The 17594-nt window shown below is 40.9% G+C and overlaps 1 protein-coding gene across 11 annotated transcripts in view; it reads right to left on the bottom strand.

The window, feature by feature from the left end:
- heph (polypyrimidine tract-binding protein 1 heph) overlaps nt 1–17594 on the bottom strand; it is a 517180-nt gene that overhangs the window by 90928 nt on the left and 408658 nt on the right. For all 11 annotated transcript variants that reach the window (XM_076365032.1, XM_076365037.1, XM_076365030.1 and 8 more), the window contains one exon: nt 16892–17041. In XM_076365032.1, the coding sequence (XP_076221147.1) occupies nt 16892–17041 (150 nt within the window). The remainder of the gene's footprint in view (nt 1–16891; nt 17042–17594) is intronic.

Raw genomic sequence — 17594 nt, 5'->3', positions numbered from 1 at the left:
TAGCATTGGAACTACCCAAGGATAGGGCTACCTATGAAGACACTTGGCAGGAAAGCTACTCAGCTGCAAAGGTAGCTAAAGACTAACTCACCTAGCAGGAATGCTACCTAAGTGCAGAGACATCTAGAAGCTACTCGCCTATAAGATAACTAGCACTTAAAACAAGCAGCAAAGCTACTGCGCTAGATACTGAACTCAACTGCTAAATTAAAATTCGAGTGTTATCTTTAGGTGTACCATCAGGTGCAGTTTGGTCTTATGATAATTTAGCTACCATGCCCCGAGTTTACCCAAAGCGATGACCGATTGCTCTCGCCCATGTGTCAACATGATCCTAACGCATACGGTGATACCGCATTCCCGACAGGCGCGATCGATAAAAGATTCCGCAAACAAACCTCGCGTAAGTTAGTATCCAATTCCCCGTGGCGCAATCCCTTAACCTGGAAACCGTGCGGCGTCCCCCGTGTTCGGGAGCAACAAACCCGGCGTATCATAAATCTCGGCCGATCCCGTGGAAGCGGGCGGAGGAACAAAAGCGGGTCAAAAGGAACGTTTCTCTCTGTCGAATCGAAATTAGGCCGGGACCTATTTTCAGGGAGCCCGGGCCCGGGGCCACGGAGCGCCGGAATAAAAGAATCGCCGTCTGTGTTCAGCGTCGTATAATCGATCTCGGGGCGCAAGGCCGATTAATAAATTGCTTCCGTTCAATTATAGGCCGTGATAAATCGATCCGTCTACAGGTAGCCGGCCGGCTCGTCGCCGAGGAAATTGAGCGACACTCGCGCACATCGTACACGTACGACGGGCGCGCGCATCTGGGATCGTTCGTGTCGAGCGCACACGGAGTTGGACGACAGAAAATTGAAAAGTTAGCCGGCACCCGAGATTGACCCGTCGACACGGTTGTATCGCGGCTATCCTGTTTGTGGGCCATGTTAAATTCGAGCGAACTCGATGGGCTCGGCTAAAGGGAACCTTACATCATAAGGTCAGTGTGTCTTTAGCTCCTGATGAAGCTAGCTGCAATGATGGCGAAACGTTGGGAACAAATTCCTATTAGACACGGCTCTCATCCGAAAGCTACTTATGAATGTAATATTCCAGGCTATGAAAGCATTAACCAGTACACTGTGTTTGACGAGTATACACGTCATCGTAAAGCTTGACATGATACTAATTCTTTCGGCGATGAATTCTTTATTTTTTCACATAAACATGTAACTCTTCTTTGTTTCGCTTTCATTAAAATATACTCTACGTGCATTCGTCCTGCGTTCGATGAGTACACGCTCCATTTTTTTATTTTATTGCGCGCAGAACGAGAGGTTTTTCCAACTAAATTCCACAGTTGATTGGTTAAAGCTACTAGAGAGAACCTGTCCTCGCACTTCGGCAACTGGAAGAGAGATTTGGTTGGAAGGATGAAATGGTTAAGGATTGTGGAAGAGACAGAGTAGTTGGAAATGAGGAGGATGAGCAAGGTTGTTGATAGATAGTAAGGAGGATTGATCTAAGGTGTAGCGTGGTAAGCTATGATTTTAAAGTGGCAATCTTTTATGGATGGGTATGAGTTGAACGGACGGTTGTTTAGTGAATAGGGTGAATAGTTGTCTTTGATGATTAGAGATTTGCTGTGGGTTGACTTTAGTGATAGATCACTTTGTTGTTTGGTGGTTTTGTCAGTTTACTACTTTGCTCATTGGAAGCTTCGCCAATTGGTAGGTTTGAGGTTTGAGGAGTTTGCTCATTGGTAGCTTTACCATTTAGAAGCTTTGCTAATTGGTAGTTTTGTCAATTGGGAGGTTTTGTCATTTAACAACTTTTCCAATTGGTAACTCTGTCGTTTGGAAACTTTGCTAATCAGTAGCTTTGCCATCTGGCAACTTTTCTAATTGGTAGCTTTGCCATCTGGCAACTTTTCTAATTGGTAGCTTTGCCATTTGGCAACTTTTCCAATTGGTAGCTTTCCCATTTAGCAACTTTACTAATCGATAGTTTTGCCATTTGGCAACTTCTCCATTGATATCTGCGCCATTTATTAACACTTCCTACGTATTGTTCCTCTTCTTACCTATCACTAAAATTTACTTATCACCACCCAACCATTTCCACCACACAATAACTATAATTCCCTAAAATCCCCAAAAACTCATCACCTAAAAGTCTGTCCCAAGTGAACTCGAGCAAAACGAATTCACAAATCGATGCATTTAATCGTCACGTTACGCAGGCAGAACGGTTCCCGTTGACGATGTTACACGGTTGACCGAACGAAAATTCGACGTCGCGGAAGGCAACCGAGTTAAGCGACAGGATCAATGCCGAGGTTAGACCGAGCCTGGTCTTAAGCGAGTTACTTTAATCCAATCGCAAACGGGATGGGATCCGATTAACCCGTGTTAGCCAGCTATTTCCAGCGATCCCGACGCACCAACCTGTACACCGTCGATTCTACTCCCTTCAAACGCATCAACGTTTCATCTTTTAATTCGCGATCGACCCCTTCCCCGTCAACATCGTCGAAGACGTTCTCCTCGCTATCCCAATGAATTAATCCACCCCGGAAACGACCGACAACGTTTTCAGATGACAGCCGGGAGCCACCGGAGGCACACAATCGCGCAAGCAATCGATTCATTCCAGCTGTTTGCCCGCCGAAATAGATTCCCGGGGATATTTTTGTCCAACGGTGAAATGTCGCGTCGAGTTTATCGAAAACGCCACGGACTCGTCTCAATGAAACGGAATAAAATACTGAATGACGGGTCGTCAACGTTCGCGGCAATATTTTTCTTTGTTTTCGTTTGTTTTCGAAATGGAAAATTGTCCGACGGAAGTGATGATCCTCGGAAAAGCATTAATTAACAGTGTTGCGTGTAGTCGTTGCAATTTGTATTTTCGATGATGAGCGATTCAATTGGGATTTTGTTATTTCGAAAAATTGCCGGAATAAAAAAATTTTCTGGAAATATATACTTTGGATGTTCCTTTTTCTTTTAGGGGGAATTGGAAGCAATTGTCTTGGTAGAAGAATTAATTGGAATTTTGTCCGTAGATGGCGCAATTTACATTTTCACGATTGAGTAATCGAATCAGGGGTTTTCGATGTTTTAAAAGATGTAGAGGGACGAATATGTAGGTTTCCTAAACGTGCTGGGGAAATGACGGTTTCCAGTGGCGCGGAATATTTTTTTTCGCGGCACAACGGACAAATCTATTGTAGTTCGGGCGAAAACACGGCGAATTGGATTCGCCACCGTTTCGCCTGCAAATGAGCTCTGCGACCAGGGTCCGAAGCGTCGCAATTATTCGGCAATCCGTGGTCGTTCGGAATTTTCTTCGCTGATTGCGAAATTTTCTGTACACTGGTTTTGAATTCTGTTTTTATAGAATAGCTTCACTGCAGTAGAAACAAAATTCTGGGGGACTGTAAAATATTTGGAAAAATAGTACAAACGAAAGTCGTATTGTACAAGTTCCGTCAAAAAATATTCTTTCCTAATACTTTCCAAAAAACAATTATACTCAATAAAATATTCTCCTGAAACATTCCTAACTTCGTCTATAACCCATAGAATCACCTTCAACAGTCAATTAATGAAAATAAATAAACGATTATCACAGAAAGCTACAAAAATCAATAAACTCGATACTGATAACTTCGATATTTAATATTAACTTGATAGTCATTCAATATTAAGTTTGAAATTCAACGTTATTATTTAATCTGCAAAATACGCCAACATACAAACAGCTAACACAAAATATTTTGATTGAATTGAAATAAATTCTATAATTCCTTTTCCCTTAATTATAATAAATATTATGCGTATCTCATTAGAAACCGTTGAACATTTCCGTTGTGGAAGCTTCTAGCGCAGAGGGTTAATTAGAAGTTCCCTTATACAGGGTGTCCATGCAAACTCCCCATGTATCTAATTTAATGGCGGATCGCTGAGCGCAGTTACACGCATCGCGGTAACGGGATTCATTATTTCCTCTTCATCAGCCGGCCGTCAGGCGATACGCGTACGTCGGTGCGCTAATGAATCGAAATTTTCAATATTATCGTGACCGAGCCAGCTTATATTTAGCCTTTTCATTACGATTTACACCGTCCGAATTTATTCCGGAATGAGGGGCCGTGATTACGCGTTAACCGTGGCCAGCGATCGTCAATTAAAGGGAGTCGACCGCGTGAATCGAGCAACTTTTGCGGTCGATCGGGCCCGGCTGCCAATTTCATTGATACTGACACCCCTTTGATATTTCCAAGGATTTTAATCCTTTGCCTGATGACGGTCGTGTCATTTAAACGCTGCTCGCGACAGAGATCGCTGTTTCAGAGACCATTTTGGTGACATAAGAAACGTTTGACGCGAGAATTTTCATGTTTCTAGTGCAGGAATTCTTTCATGGTGTAATTGTTTGATTATAGGGAGAAGGGTTGCTAATTCTAAGAGATCGCTGTTTCAGGGACCATTTTAATGGCGTCAAGGGTGCGTTTGATACAAGAATTTTGTTGTTTAAAGTGAAGGAATTTCTCTATCGTGTAATTGTTTGATTTAAGCAAAAAGGGTTTCTAATTTGTAAATAACGAATGTGGGGAAAGGAGTATGAAAACGGAATTTTCATTGGATGTAGGGAATTAGATGATCTAATGATTTAAGTAATATTCTATTTGTAATAAGCTAACGAAATCTTTTATATTTTGAAAAGTTTCGAAAATCTGAAGGGCACTTTAAAACACTCACGGAAAATGACTATTTCTTCCAACGAAATTTGTGAAGGCTTATCGTACACGAAAAATTGATCTAGATTAAAAGAATAATAACTTTCTACACACCATTACACCCAAAAAATCAAACAAAACAATTCAAGAAGTGTTTCAGATGATTATAAATCAATTTCAAAGTAAACGAAGATTCGCCGATCCCCGAAGTAATAGTCGAAGAACCCACAGAACTGTTTCATTTCGTTGTCCACGAGTAAATGATCGCGGATTCGAGATTACTCTGCATATACCCGCTTCACCGGTGGAGATGGCCGGTCTATAAACGAAGCAGGAACGAAGGAGGAGAAGAAGGAAAAAAAAAATGAGAGACGTTCAATTTCGGGGCGAGGATCGCCGGCTCGGTCCAGGAAATCGGTAAAATTTTTCATTTCTCCGGGGGATTTCATACAATCGCGGCCCGACAGCGACTGAAAACGGTATTAAACGTACCGACGCGTGGTTCAAGGGGTCTGAAGTGGTTTCCATTGCGTCTGCAACGGGAATCTTGCCCCTGTTCGCCGCACGGCTCAAAAGTTCAACGGTTTCTCCGCTAATGACAACATTCGGGACTTTCGGTCCTACACTGAGTCCTTTGCGCCTCGAATACAAGCTGTACTCGCGTCCGTTCCTTGTAATTGTTTCCAGAAGATGAAGGGGCGTAAAATGTAAATTGTTGGGTATGAAATTTATTACAGTGCAGTGGTTTGTGAGTAATCTTGCTGTTGGAAATATTACATTACAGATTAGATAATATTGGGTATTTAATTATTAAGGAAGTGGTTACTAATTTTTATTGTTTCTAAGATTCGTTATCGCTACGTGTTTTAATCTGTTTCTATTGGTAATATTCATTATTTCTCATATTGGCTATTAGTGTCTGGTATTAATCTGTTATTTATATGACTACTATTCATCGTTTCTAATATTTGCTGTTACTAATATCAATCTATTACTTCTATCACTAACATTTACTATCGATATCCATTATTAATCTACAATCTCCATTACCAATATTAAAAAAAAGATATTAACCCTTCACCAAGAGTTTTCTACCAAAAATACCCAACACACTTTCTGACAAAATATAGTCAGTGTTTCTTGAAACTAACTTAACGAGAAATCATACGCAAATTGAAGAAATAGGCTTTATTTGAATATCTCACACATCAATGCATCACACGAAACTTACCATTAAATATTATACTTCATAATGTCCCTGTACAAATCGAGGGGCGACTGAGAGGCGCCGAGAAACTCCAACATTGCGTTTGTTGAGATTTCAATCGATTTATAATTTAATTTGCGTATTTTTAAATCAATTTCTCTCCTTATTCCCCTAAGAAGCGTCTGATCCTTTTCAATAATTACAGAAAAAGAATGTAAGAATGAATCACTCTAGCGTTAATGGGTTCAAATTCCCCATGCCCGCGCGATACATACGTCGGGCGAGAAGAAACACGGAAGCCGCGATGAATTCCCCGCGGAAGGCAGTAAAACGTTCGTAAAACCGAGATAAACGAGAATCTTCCCGCAGAAAGGGCACCCGTCACGGTAACGCGATTCAATTCGCGCTCCGCGCAATTAGAAAACAACGCTGGTAACGGCGACGCTCGCGGTTACGCGTCGTAAACCGTTTTCCAGCGATGTAAAACCGCGCGAGGAAGCTTCCCCGAAGATCATCTCGCGGTTCTCGATCGCGGAATCGTAAGGGCCAGCTCGCAACACGTGTCCGGCCGGTCGTAAAGGGTTAAGGGATGCCACACGCGTTGCTAGAATGAATTACCAGGCTGGCCGGGACCGGGTTAACGATTTAACTAACTCGCCGCGCGCGGATTAGGTCTCGGTTAACGCTTTAACTGGCTAACTACGGTTGCGTTGCGGCGCGGGACTTCACCGTGACTGTTATCCGGGGAGGGTTTTCTTCCCCGAGTTGTTAAACTGTGAATGGATTGCACGCTGCAGTCGGGAATGTTTATTGGGAGTTACGTGGAATCGGTAATTGAGTGTTTCATCTCGTTGCAGTCGGGAGGTAACTCTTGTTCACCACTTGATTTGATATAGTGAAATTATGAAGTCTTGTATATAATATTGAGCTTTCTATAAAGCATTAATATGTGGAACATACAAATTAATTATTTAGAATATTCAAGTAATAGTGTATTTCAAATAATAATGTAATTAAATTAGTATCTTCTAGACTAGTATTAACTGTTGCTTTAAGTTTTAGCTATCACTTGTGAGGTTAATTTGTAATATGGTTTAAATATCAACAAATCATTGTATTTTCTACTTCGTTATTAATATTTAATATCACTTTTACTGTTAACTATCATTTATAAAATTTAGTTTATAATATACTTTAAATACCGAAGAATTTATTATATTAATTTATCTGATTGTGAATTTTTGGATTAATGAAAAACAAAAGTGTTTCGATAGGAAATTTCATGACAATTCCACCCTCGTTACCTATATGAAAATAAGGGAAAAAAGGGAGCACAGGAAAGCAAGAGAAGACAATCAGACAGCGGAATATAGAGAAACGAATAGATCCCTGGATTTCGACGCTCGTTAAGCCCAGCCATCATTCTTTCCGGCCTCTTGCCCCGCACCCCTATTTTTGCCACACCACTTCAGATTTTCACCTAACCCTTTCAGCACTTCAAGTGCGCGCGTACATCACGAAGACGATTCGCGTGGTTTCAGTTAGCCAGCTCAAAAAATCCTGAAGTTAGTCCAATGGAAGAAATTTCTGACAAAACAACCACCAAAAAATTGGAGTAACGAAACCGAAGCTACTTATAACTGTTATTTAGTTGAAAATCTTGGTAATTAATCAATTATAATATCAGTATGCTTGTTATTAAATGAAAGAATAAACTGAAAGATGAAAGGGTTGCAAAATAAGAGTTACTTCTTAACGAAGTATTTCGAAAATTTGATGCTAAGCTACATGAAGTTAATTTTAATTTATATTGGAAGATTTTCAATTAAAATTTGGAAATTTCAGGACTATAGAAATGCAGTAAAAAATCAAGTGGAATGTAGGTTTATATGGAGCTGCATAGCACAGAAAAATTTCTAAGGTTCCAAATGCTTAAATTCGTAAATTTCTAAGTTTCTAAGTTTCTAAGTTCTCAAGTTCCTAAGTTCCTAAGTCCTTAGGTTCCTAAGTTCCTAAGTTTCTGAGTTCCGAAATTCCTAAATTCCTAAATTCCTAAGTTCCAAAGTTCCGAAGTTCCAAAGTTCCGAAGTTCCAAAGTTCCGAAGTTCCAAAGTCGTGAGTTTCCAAGTTTCCAAATGCCCAAATTTCCAACAGAAAGTTTTCGCAATTTTAAATTTCCAAGTACCAAAGTTCCAAATTCTCAAACTCCAAAATTTCCGAGTTTCCAAAAATTTCCAAAAACACCCTTGCTCCGTTTCGCCACCTTGATTAAATAAAAATGGGGGTAAACATGCGAGGGACGATGCGCGTACCTCACGAACAAACCAAAAAAAGAAAAAAAAAAGAAGTTCGACAAACATTTGCAGAGTTGGAACAAAGGGACTCAGTTGCGGTTGAAGAATGCGAGGAAAAGGAGAGAGAGAGAGAGAGAGAGAGAGACAGAGAAAAAAGGAGGGAAAGTAGGTCGTGAATCAACGGCGCGGCGAGTCCATATTTAGGTAAACGAGCTTGTTACATGCGATGCACCCCCGGCGAATCGATAAATAAACCTGCGGCACGCACCCCTCGCTCTCCCGCCGACGCAACTTTTCCTTTTTTCCCGCGACCGCCCGCCCATTTGCATAATGGAAATTTAATCTTAATTTAATGCGGCTCTCGCCCCGGCAACGCCGATCATCCAATGAATATCCTTTCCCGATCCTTCCCCGCCGCGATATTTTAGCCAAATTCCGCGATATATATTCTACGATCGCAAAATCACCGGTCGAAAAACCAGTGGAAGGTTAACACAGGTTTGCTGGAAAAATTCGTGCGCTGTCGACGATTTTCGAAATTTTTCGCGACGATTTGATGCGTTAAATTATGATGGGACAGCTGTTCGAAAGTGAGTATGGATTGTTGTATATGTTGAGGTTTGATACAGCATGTGCCATTCTGGCTGGAATTTGTAATACTGAACTTTGAAAGAGAAAATTTTGAAATATTCAGATTTGGGATTTTTAATTTTGATATATTAAACTTTGTGATTTTCAGAACTTCGGAATATTCAATTCTAAAACATTAACTTCAGAAATTTCCAATTTTGAAATATTCATCTTCGGAACCTCCAACACTGAAACAATATATTCCAAAAAATTCAACCTCACAGTACTTAACTTTCCAATATCAAATTACGAAACTCTCAACATTGGAATGATAAATTCTCAAAAACTCAACTTCGCAATACTTAGAAACACTGTCCCTCGCAATCTCAAACCCACAAAACCTTCGAAATACCAAAAAACAAAGAGCACTCATTACACAACCCCAAAGAATCCTCCCAAAAACCCAAAAAAAAACTCCTCCAAAAAAATCTCCACACACCGTACTCCGCTCTAAAGCGCCATAAACCGCGTACGTTTCATTAAATCGGTCGCAAAAGCGATCGCCGAACGAGTTCGTCCATTCAACCTCGATCCGAACGTTTTGATTCACCATTGCCAGGCCGCGCAGCGTCGGCCGGCAGATCGTTTAAGCGGGCGGCGGCGTGGGTAACTTTAATTGAATTTAAATTGAATTTAAAATGTTAATATAGAAAAGAAGCCTCGGCAGCCACGTTTTATCATATTCACCGCGTTCCTTTTTCCGGCCGGGTTCCCGGGTGAAAAAAAAAAGGAGAAAAGACATTCCTCGACTGCAACGTTTCTATATTTACTCGTTTTTCCGCCCCCGACCTCCGCCAGCCCCCTCTTTCCGCCGCGTTCTAGCTTTCTACGGGCTCTTTGCACTCCCTTTCTGTGCCCTTTCTTTTTCCCCCTATTTTTTTTTCTTTCGCTTCTCTCTTTTGTGTGGGAGGCGCATCCTGGCGGTGATTCCTTTGAGCGGCTGGGACGGCTAAGTTAATTAGCTGGAAATTAAAATCGCGCTATACACTCGTCAGCCGTGACCGAGTTCCCTTCATTAAATCCTGCCGCGGTGCCCGCGCGAACGTAAAACGGTAATCGCGTTACGGATTTCTCGGGAGGACCGCGCGGATCGTTTCTCGCGTATTTCTGAGGTGGCTAGACTGTGGGTGCTCGTGTCGGGTTACAGTGGTCCTTGGTTTCTTTGGGAATTGAAGATATCGAGGTGAATATTGTGTGATAGTCATTTTCTTGTATTGAACTCGGAAGTAGTTTTGTGTATGAGAACTTGAGAAAATTGAAAGGAAGTGTGTGAATGAAATGGGGATTGGAAAATGGAATTATTGGGGCAAGAGTGTGAAGGGGAGGGTTATTTAAGTTTGATTGTAATTAATGTATTTGAAGTGGCAAGCTGTTTGGAAAATGTTAGGGATGTTTTGAATTTTAAGTAGTTTTATTAGTTAGGGGTGGTTTCTATAGTTATATTCTTGTTTAGGTACTAAGTAGTATACTGGTAATCCTAGAAACTTGTAAAATCGTTTGAATAAATTTTTCAAAAATGAGATCGAGTTTTATTAATGTCATTTTAATAATCTAGAATTAAGTAAACACAAATACACCCTAAAGAGAGACGTACTAGAAATTCCAAAAGACGATACAAATTTGTAAAAATCCAGTGAGTACAATTGAATTTTTGATAAATGTTCGATAAGCAAAGGAATTTAGAAAATATCATCGAAAAGCAATTTCAACCCTCCAACCGAAAAAAGCAACCAAAGCTTCCAAATTGCTTGAAAACAATTGCAATGAGAAAGTTGCTGTCGAATGAAAATATCCAGTAACTAGATAACAGTGCAACATCAGTACTATGATGCCAAGTGAGTAATAATTATTTCTAGCGCCATTTTTCATTGTTAGGCAGAACAAGTACTAATATAGAAACGCTTAAAATTCTCATGGCAGTCAACGTGTTAATATTAAACCCATGCAAATAGCGCAGAACGAAGATCGTTCATCGATAAAACGCACGGAACGGCTGGTCCCGTTCAGCGGCGACCGTGCCGGTAATTACAGAAGGTTCGCCGTATACAATTAAACGCGTAGCAATCGAATACTTTCGAAGAAACCGGCCATAAACCGTGAAATAAAATCAACAGACGGAACTGCGAGGGCGGAAACGTTCGTTTCGTCGTAGAGTGTCGCGACTAGAGGGAAATTAGACGGACAAACTCGTGACTTAATTTTTGAAAAATAAATACGTACTGGTTGAAGTAATTTGTAAGTAATAGGACTACCGATATTATGGTGTCTTAATGATAGAACTACTGTACTAGTGAAAATGACTGGTTTCGTATTTCGTGTTTCGTAATTATGGGCCTCACGAGCACTGAATATTCGAAATGATTTTGAAGATAATCAAGTTTAGAAATTGAATATTTCGAAGATTAATATTTCAAAGGTGAAAATTTCAAAGTAGAAAATTCTGAAGTTTCATATTTCGGAGTTGAAAATTTAAACATTAAATATTTCAAAGTTCAACATTTTTTAATTGAATATTTGGAAGTTGAATATTGGAAAGTTGAATATTTCAAAGTTGAATATTTCAAAGTAGAATATTTCAAAGTAGAATATTTCAAAGTTGAAAATTTCGAAGTTGAAAATTTCGAAATTCCATATTTCAAAGTTGAATATATCAAAATTAAAAATTTCTAAGTTGAGTATTTCAAAGTTCAATACTTTAAAGTTCCATATTTCAAAGTTGAACACTTCAAAGTTCAAAACTTCAAACTTCCATACTTCAAAGTTGAATTACCCCTATTCCTATACAAATTACACATAAATCACATTAATCATTCATTACTACTATCCTAAAAAAAACACACACAAACTTTACCCGATGATTTCCAAAAATCTACCCGGAAAAATAATTCCATCCATCTAGCCGCTCGATTCCAGACACAGCGCGTCACTCGAATGTTTTCCTGCGCGTCCTGCGACCTGCATCGCGCTATAACGCATTGTTAGAAGGCGCTAGAAGTTCGAAGAACCGATCGGCGCCGAACTCGCGTGTTAATTGAACGAAACGCTCGTTCGTAGGAAGCTCGTGGAGAAACAAACGAGATTTTTATTTCAGCGCCGGCGATACAGGTCGCACGTTCGAAGCGAAAATAGGAGGGACTTAAAACCGGGACACGTCGAACGACGCAATGAAAACGAAGCCGTGGAGAACGGCTCGCCGGTGTATATGAACTCCTGAATGCCGTTCGAACGGTTTCCGAACGCAAGCGAGCAAGGATTTTAATTAACGCGGCCGGCCACCGGTGAAAAATTCTGTTACCCGTGTTTTTTCGAAAGTGTTATCCCCCGGCTCGGATTCGCTGGGAAACCGCGGGTCACAGAGGATGCAGGGTTGCTTGTATTGGAAAGCGAAGGTTGAAAGTGAGTTCAGCGAATGCGCGGGATTGATTTTTTGAATACTGAAAGAAACGGTTTTCGGACGGATTTGTTTCTTTTCGACGGATTCGTATCCTTTCGAGTTTTGGAATATGATTCTTCGAGGATTCAAAGGCTGAATTTCGGACGTTGGAAATTCTTTTTCTTGAAAATTTCGATGGTCTGATTCTGTTTATATTTGCTGGTTGAAGATTGAATTTAAAATATTTTAGCTTGTTTCGGTGATTTTAGTGTAAGCTTCAGTTCAAATTTAACTGAAGATCTTAGTTGTAACAATATTTTGAATAAAATTTGAATTTTCCAGTTCCACATTTCTTTCTAGCAATTATCACTTTATAGTTAATATGTAATATCGCATTATTAGTAATATTAATACTGTATTATTTCTATTATAAAAGTATATTATTACTATTATTATTATTATTATTGTTACTTGCCTTTCTCTACATATAATCACTATGGTTTCTCTTACCCAAGATAATTATCACACTAAGTGAAAATAAAGACTCTCTAAAAGCGAAGAAGAGTTACCCAACCAGACAATATTATTATTATCATCATCATAATAATTATAATCATTACCAATAATAGTATTACATTATTAATATCTGATTATTACGATTAAACAATTTCATTGTCGCCATCAATACACTATTACCAATATTCTACTGCCGTCAGTGCACAATTGCACCATCATTACCATATCGCATTAAACACTCAAAATCACCCTCACTCCGCCATTCCACGAGGCCAATTACCCATTTCGAATCGTACCCAAAATCCAAGGAAACGGAGTTCGACGTGCCTCCGCCAACAACACACCCCCCTCCTAAGACAATCGAAGTAACTCGATCATCCCTCGCGAAGGAGGAGGGTTAGAGGGGGGGGGGGATGGATGGATGGATGGATCCTCGTTATTATCATGAAACGCGTGCGCGTGGCCGGGGCCAAGCTTCCCAATTACACGCAAACAGACAGCCACGCGGCCGCATTGTTGCGACACGACAATGGGGCGTGCTGTGCTCCGGTAACGGCGCATCAAAGTACATCGGGGGTGAAGAGTGGAAGGCGGCAGGGCGGCCAGGGGTTGTAGGGGGTGGATGATGATGGCATTGGAGGGCGGCGAATGGTAGCGTCGGGGACGGTGGTGGTAGTAAATCGAGTTTCACGATGAACCGGCGAGTTGACCCCTGCGGGCACTTTCGCTGTGTTTGCTTTGATTCGAAGTTTCCGGTTAAGTTGGTTACCGGAACGGGCGGACAGGCTCTTTGTTTGATCCTGCGAACCGGGGACGGGCCTCCCGGATTTTCGATATCCACCCACCTCCCGCCCCGTGAATCGCGTTCCTGGCGCGGGCTTGTATGCAGCGTGTAATCGGAGGAGAAAAGTTCAAATTCGGGGCGGGAGGGGCGAACGTTTCTGCGGACGCGGTGTTTTGGAGAACGGAAACATGGGGATTTCGGGTTTTGAATCCTGTCGGAGGTTGGTATGGAGAATTCAATTGAGTGTTGGGGCGAAAGGGTGGATGTTCGTGGGAACGCGTTGTCTTAAACGATGATTCTTGGAACAGAAACGTTGTGTGTAATCGTGCTCTGGGTCCGTAGAAGTTTAGAGAATGTAATTATAGAAAGAAGTTGAAAACTGGGAGTGAGGAAAGGAAAATTTGAGTGACTTTATTGTTCCACATAGTTTGGTAACAGAAATTTCATTATTGCTTAATTCTCTTTTTTTATTGTATTTGAAGTGACAGACGTATAGATGTATTATCGTATATAATCATGATAATACCGTAAATAACAATAATAATAATAATACAGCGACATTCATTGCCCATTCATTAACAAACTAATCTAATAAATTAAACTATCTCTCGCTAAAGAAAGAAATTCACTAAAATGCACGGTAAAAATGCAAAGAAACTAATTAACTTCCTCCGAAATTAATAACTAAGGAAGCGAAATCTGCTCGACGGAAGCCGTCGAAGGTACAAGAGTGTTTACCCGTGGCTCGATTCCAAATTAATGGAAACGTGAAATATACACGGGTAGAACACGCGTGGAGAGCGGTCAGCACAACAGGTACGATAATGCGAACTTGGTTTGTTTATGCCGGAACAGAGGGGCGAGGGGGTGGATTAAAATAATGCATCGACGCACAGAACCGCCGCATTGAACCAGATGAAGAGATTTGCCTGGCAGGCAAATTACATACGCATTAACCGAGGAAATGCAGGGGTACGTTTAGGCGAACACCTACACGCAAGTTCCCGTTAATCACAGACTTTAAAGAAACATCGCTAAAATATTCCATAAATGGCTGAAAATCATGTATATCAGACGATACAACCATCGTGTTAAAACGTTAAAAATGAAAGGAATCTTTGAATATTCTTTATTCATGATGTTCGTAAATTGTTTTGCGTAAAAGTGATACTGAGAGAAGTTTAGACGATCGAAGTTGCATTGTTGCAATATTCACAGCGAGATCGCGACGCGGAACATTCGTAAAATGGCTACAACCGATTGCTAATACCGGAGATTGAAATATTCACGGGTTGAATTCGTAATCAACGATAAATACGTGTTTAACGATGGTTAATATTAATTTATGCCGAGTCGCTTGCAACGTGTATAGGGATGAATGTATGTAAGTGATAAATTATTGCGGGAAATGTATCGTTTCGGACCACCTGCACACCATGGAGATTATATTGTAGTTAGCAATGATATATATATGGAACAGGAATGATGGGAAGTTTGTAATAATTAGTAAATAACGTCGTCTGAAAGATTCGCCATCTGGTAGTGAATGCTAGAACCTCGGCGGCCATCTTGTCTTAGATTGGAAGTTTGTAGCAACCTAAATAATGCAATCGATTTACGATTTCAAAGATAAATAAGCACTATCTGCTTCTATGATGATCTTCACAGTTGCAATATTTTATCTAAACCATTATTCCACTAAACATTAAATAGATATAATAAGAAACTTTAAAAAGAAAACCTCCTGAACCAAGAACCATATTTAAAAACATGAAATAACCGAATCAAAATGCAATTTATATAAACATGAAACGTATATCAACAATTTCCAGTAAAATCAAAAACCATACATTCATTTCATCGAAACCAGCCAACTCCAAACTCTAATCCCCATTCTTTTCAAAATGGCGATCTCAAGTACCCAAACAAATATCAACGCGATAATAAACATATGAAAACCAAATGATCTTCCTTTTCACAACACCTACAAAAAATTCCCCTCGATTCCCAGTGAATCATCATTCACTAGCAATCGCCACAGACCGAAAGGAGATAAACGCCTACCAATCAAAGGACACAGAACGCGGCTCGATCACCGTGAAAGAGTACTCAACAAACCGCGACCAGTGGGGGTAAATCGAGTCCTATCCAGAATAATAACGCCGCGATGCATGGAACACCGGCGGCCAGGGGGTGAATAAAGCCGGGGCGCGGACGGGGGCGCGGAAAAAGGGGCAGGGGCCACGCAGAGGGACAGAGAGGAGCCTTTGTGCGGACGCCGCCTCTGTGCCGCGCACGAAACGCACGGTTAATAATGGATAATAATACCTAAATGGCCGATCATCGACTCGAATCCCGTGAATCGATGATTCGATTGTTTCTGTTGTTGCGCGCCCGGCCATCCGCGTCCCGGGTCTCGCTCGGAGAGGGCCGCTCGTGCGGCACAAACTCGAATTCCGACCCGACCCGCGGATCAAACGTGTTTTTGCGGGAGGGACCTGGTGTACCGAGACCACGTAAATATTGTTTGAGCAAGGATTCCCCGTAATTTCGGTCGCGTCCATGTCGAACTGATGCGTGGTCGGTATTATTGCGCAGCCCGGACATTTGGAAATTAGAAGTAGCGATTATTTGGGGTTTACTGATCGCGAAGAATTGTTTGAGCTTCTTTGCGATTCGAGAACTGTGGGTGAGTTTTGAAAGGGAGATTATGCTGTTGTTTTTGATACTGTGATGGTATGGGGTTGTGCTAGGTATTGTTAATTGAAGCATTGTGGAGGGAAAGATTGTAGTTTGGGATAGTGAAGTGGGGTGTTGTCGATTGAGATGTGCATTGGAATTTCGTAGATGAAATGCTTTGGACTGAAATGTTATTGGTTGGAATATGGGTATGGAAATGTTATGAATTGGCGTGCTGTGGATTGGAGTATTGTGAATTAAAGTAGGAGTTCAAATATGGTTAGTGGAAATGTAGATTGAAGTATTGTAGATTGAAATATATATGGTAAATGGAAATATTCATAAAGTGGGATATTGCGAATGAAATATTGTAAGTTGAAATGTTGTAAGTGGAAATATTATAAATTGAAACATTGTAAGTTGACATATTATAAATAGAAATATTGTAAATTGAAATATTTTGCATTAAAACATTTAGAATTCAAACACTTTGAATCGAATTCTTTCGAATCCAAACACTGAAAACTAAAATACTATACAAATAAATGCAAACTTTGCTTACCCACTCCAACTTTCATTACCCACAAATATTACCATTCGTCTTCTCAAAATCAAATATTCAATAACCGTCAACTCCACACTGAAGAACTAAAAAAGAAACTGATCGACTCACCTGATTCTTGCCTTTGAGAACGAGGACGTTAGTAACGCGACCGAAGGGTGCACCAAGATGGACGATCTCACCCTCCGACACCTCGTTGGGGATGTTCCTGATATGAATGACTCTCGAAGGTTTGCTATTGTGGCTCTTGTCGAGTTTAACCTGCAACAGAAAGAACATTCCTCGATGTGAAAAAAACGAATCAAACAGAAAGTAAAATATATCAAAGCCGACCACTTCACTCCTATTTCCTCCATACCGTTGGAAACTTCGGTTCGCAAACACGCTTTTAAAATTCCATTAGTGCTCGTTACAAATGCCCGACCAACGAGAATCGAGCCCCGCGCGGGGACAAGCAACGACTTCCAAATAACCCTGGAAGAACTCGGGACCCATTGGTTACCGCGTGTAAAAGTAACGAAACTTTTCGCTCGCGGATACATTTAAATCGAAACCGTTGTTGCCGCCGGCAGAATTTTCAATCACGGCTCAATCTAATCGACTCTCTGCTCGCAGTCAGCCCCGTCCCGTTCACCCCCGACCTCCGCCTGACCTACGACCAACAACTTTTTCCCTCGCTCTTCGGCGAACCGAGCTCTCTTCCTGTTGCCTCGAACACTGATTCTTTTTCTTCCCTTACGTAACCGCCTTTTCCACCGACCGGGGAAGAGTTGTTGAGGTTTGTCGAGTTCAACCGATCGGAAAATGCGGTTCC

This window comes from Nomia melanderi, chromosome 2 (genome assembly GCF_051020985.1).
Source record: "Nomia melanderi isolate GNS246 chromosome 2, iyNomMela1, whole genome shotgun sequence".
In the NCBI taxonomy this organism is placed as follows: Eukaryota; Metazoa; Arthropoda; class Insecta; order Hymenoptera; family Halictidae; genus Nomia; species Nomia melanderi.
This window is presented reverse-complemented; position numbering and strand designations above follow the sequence as displayed.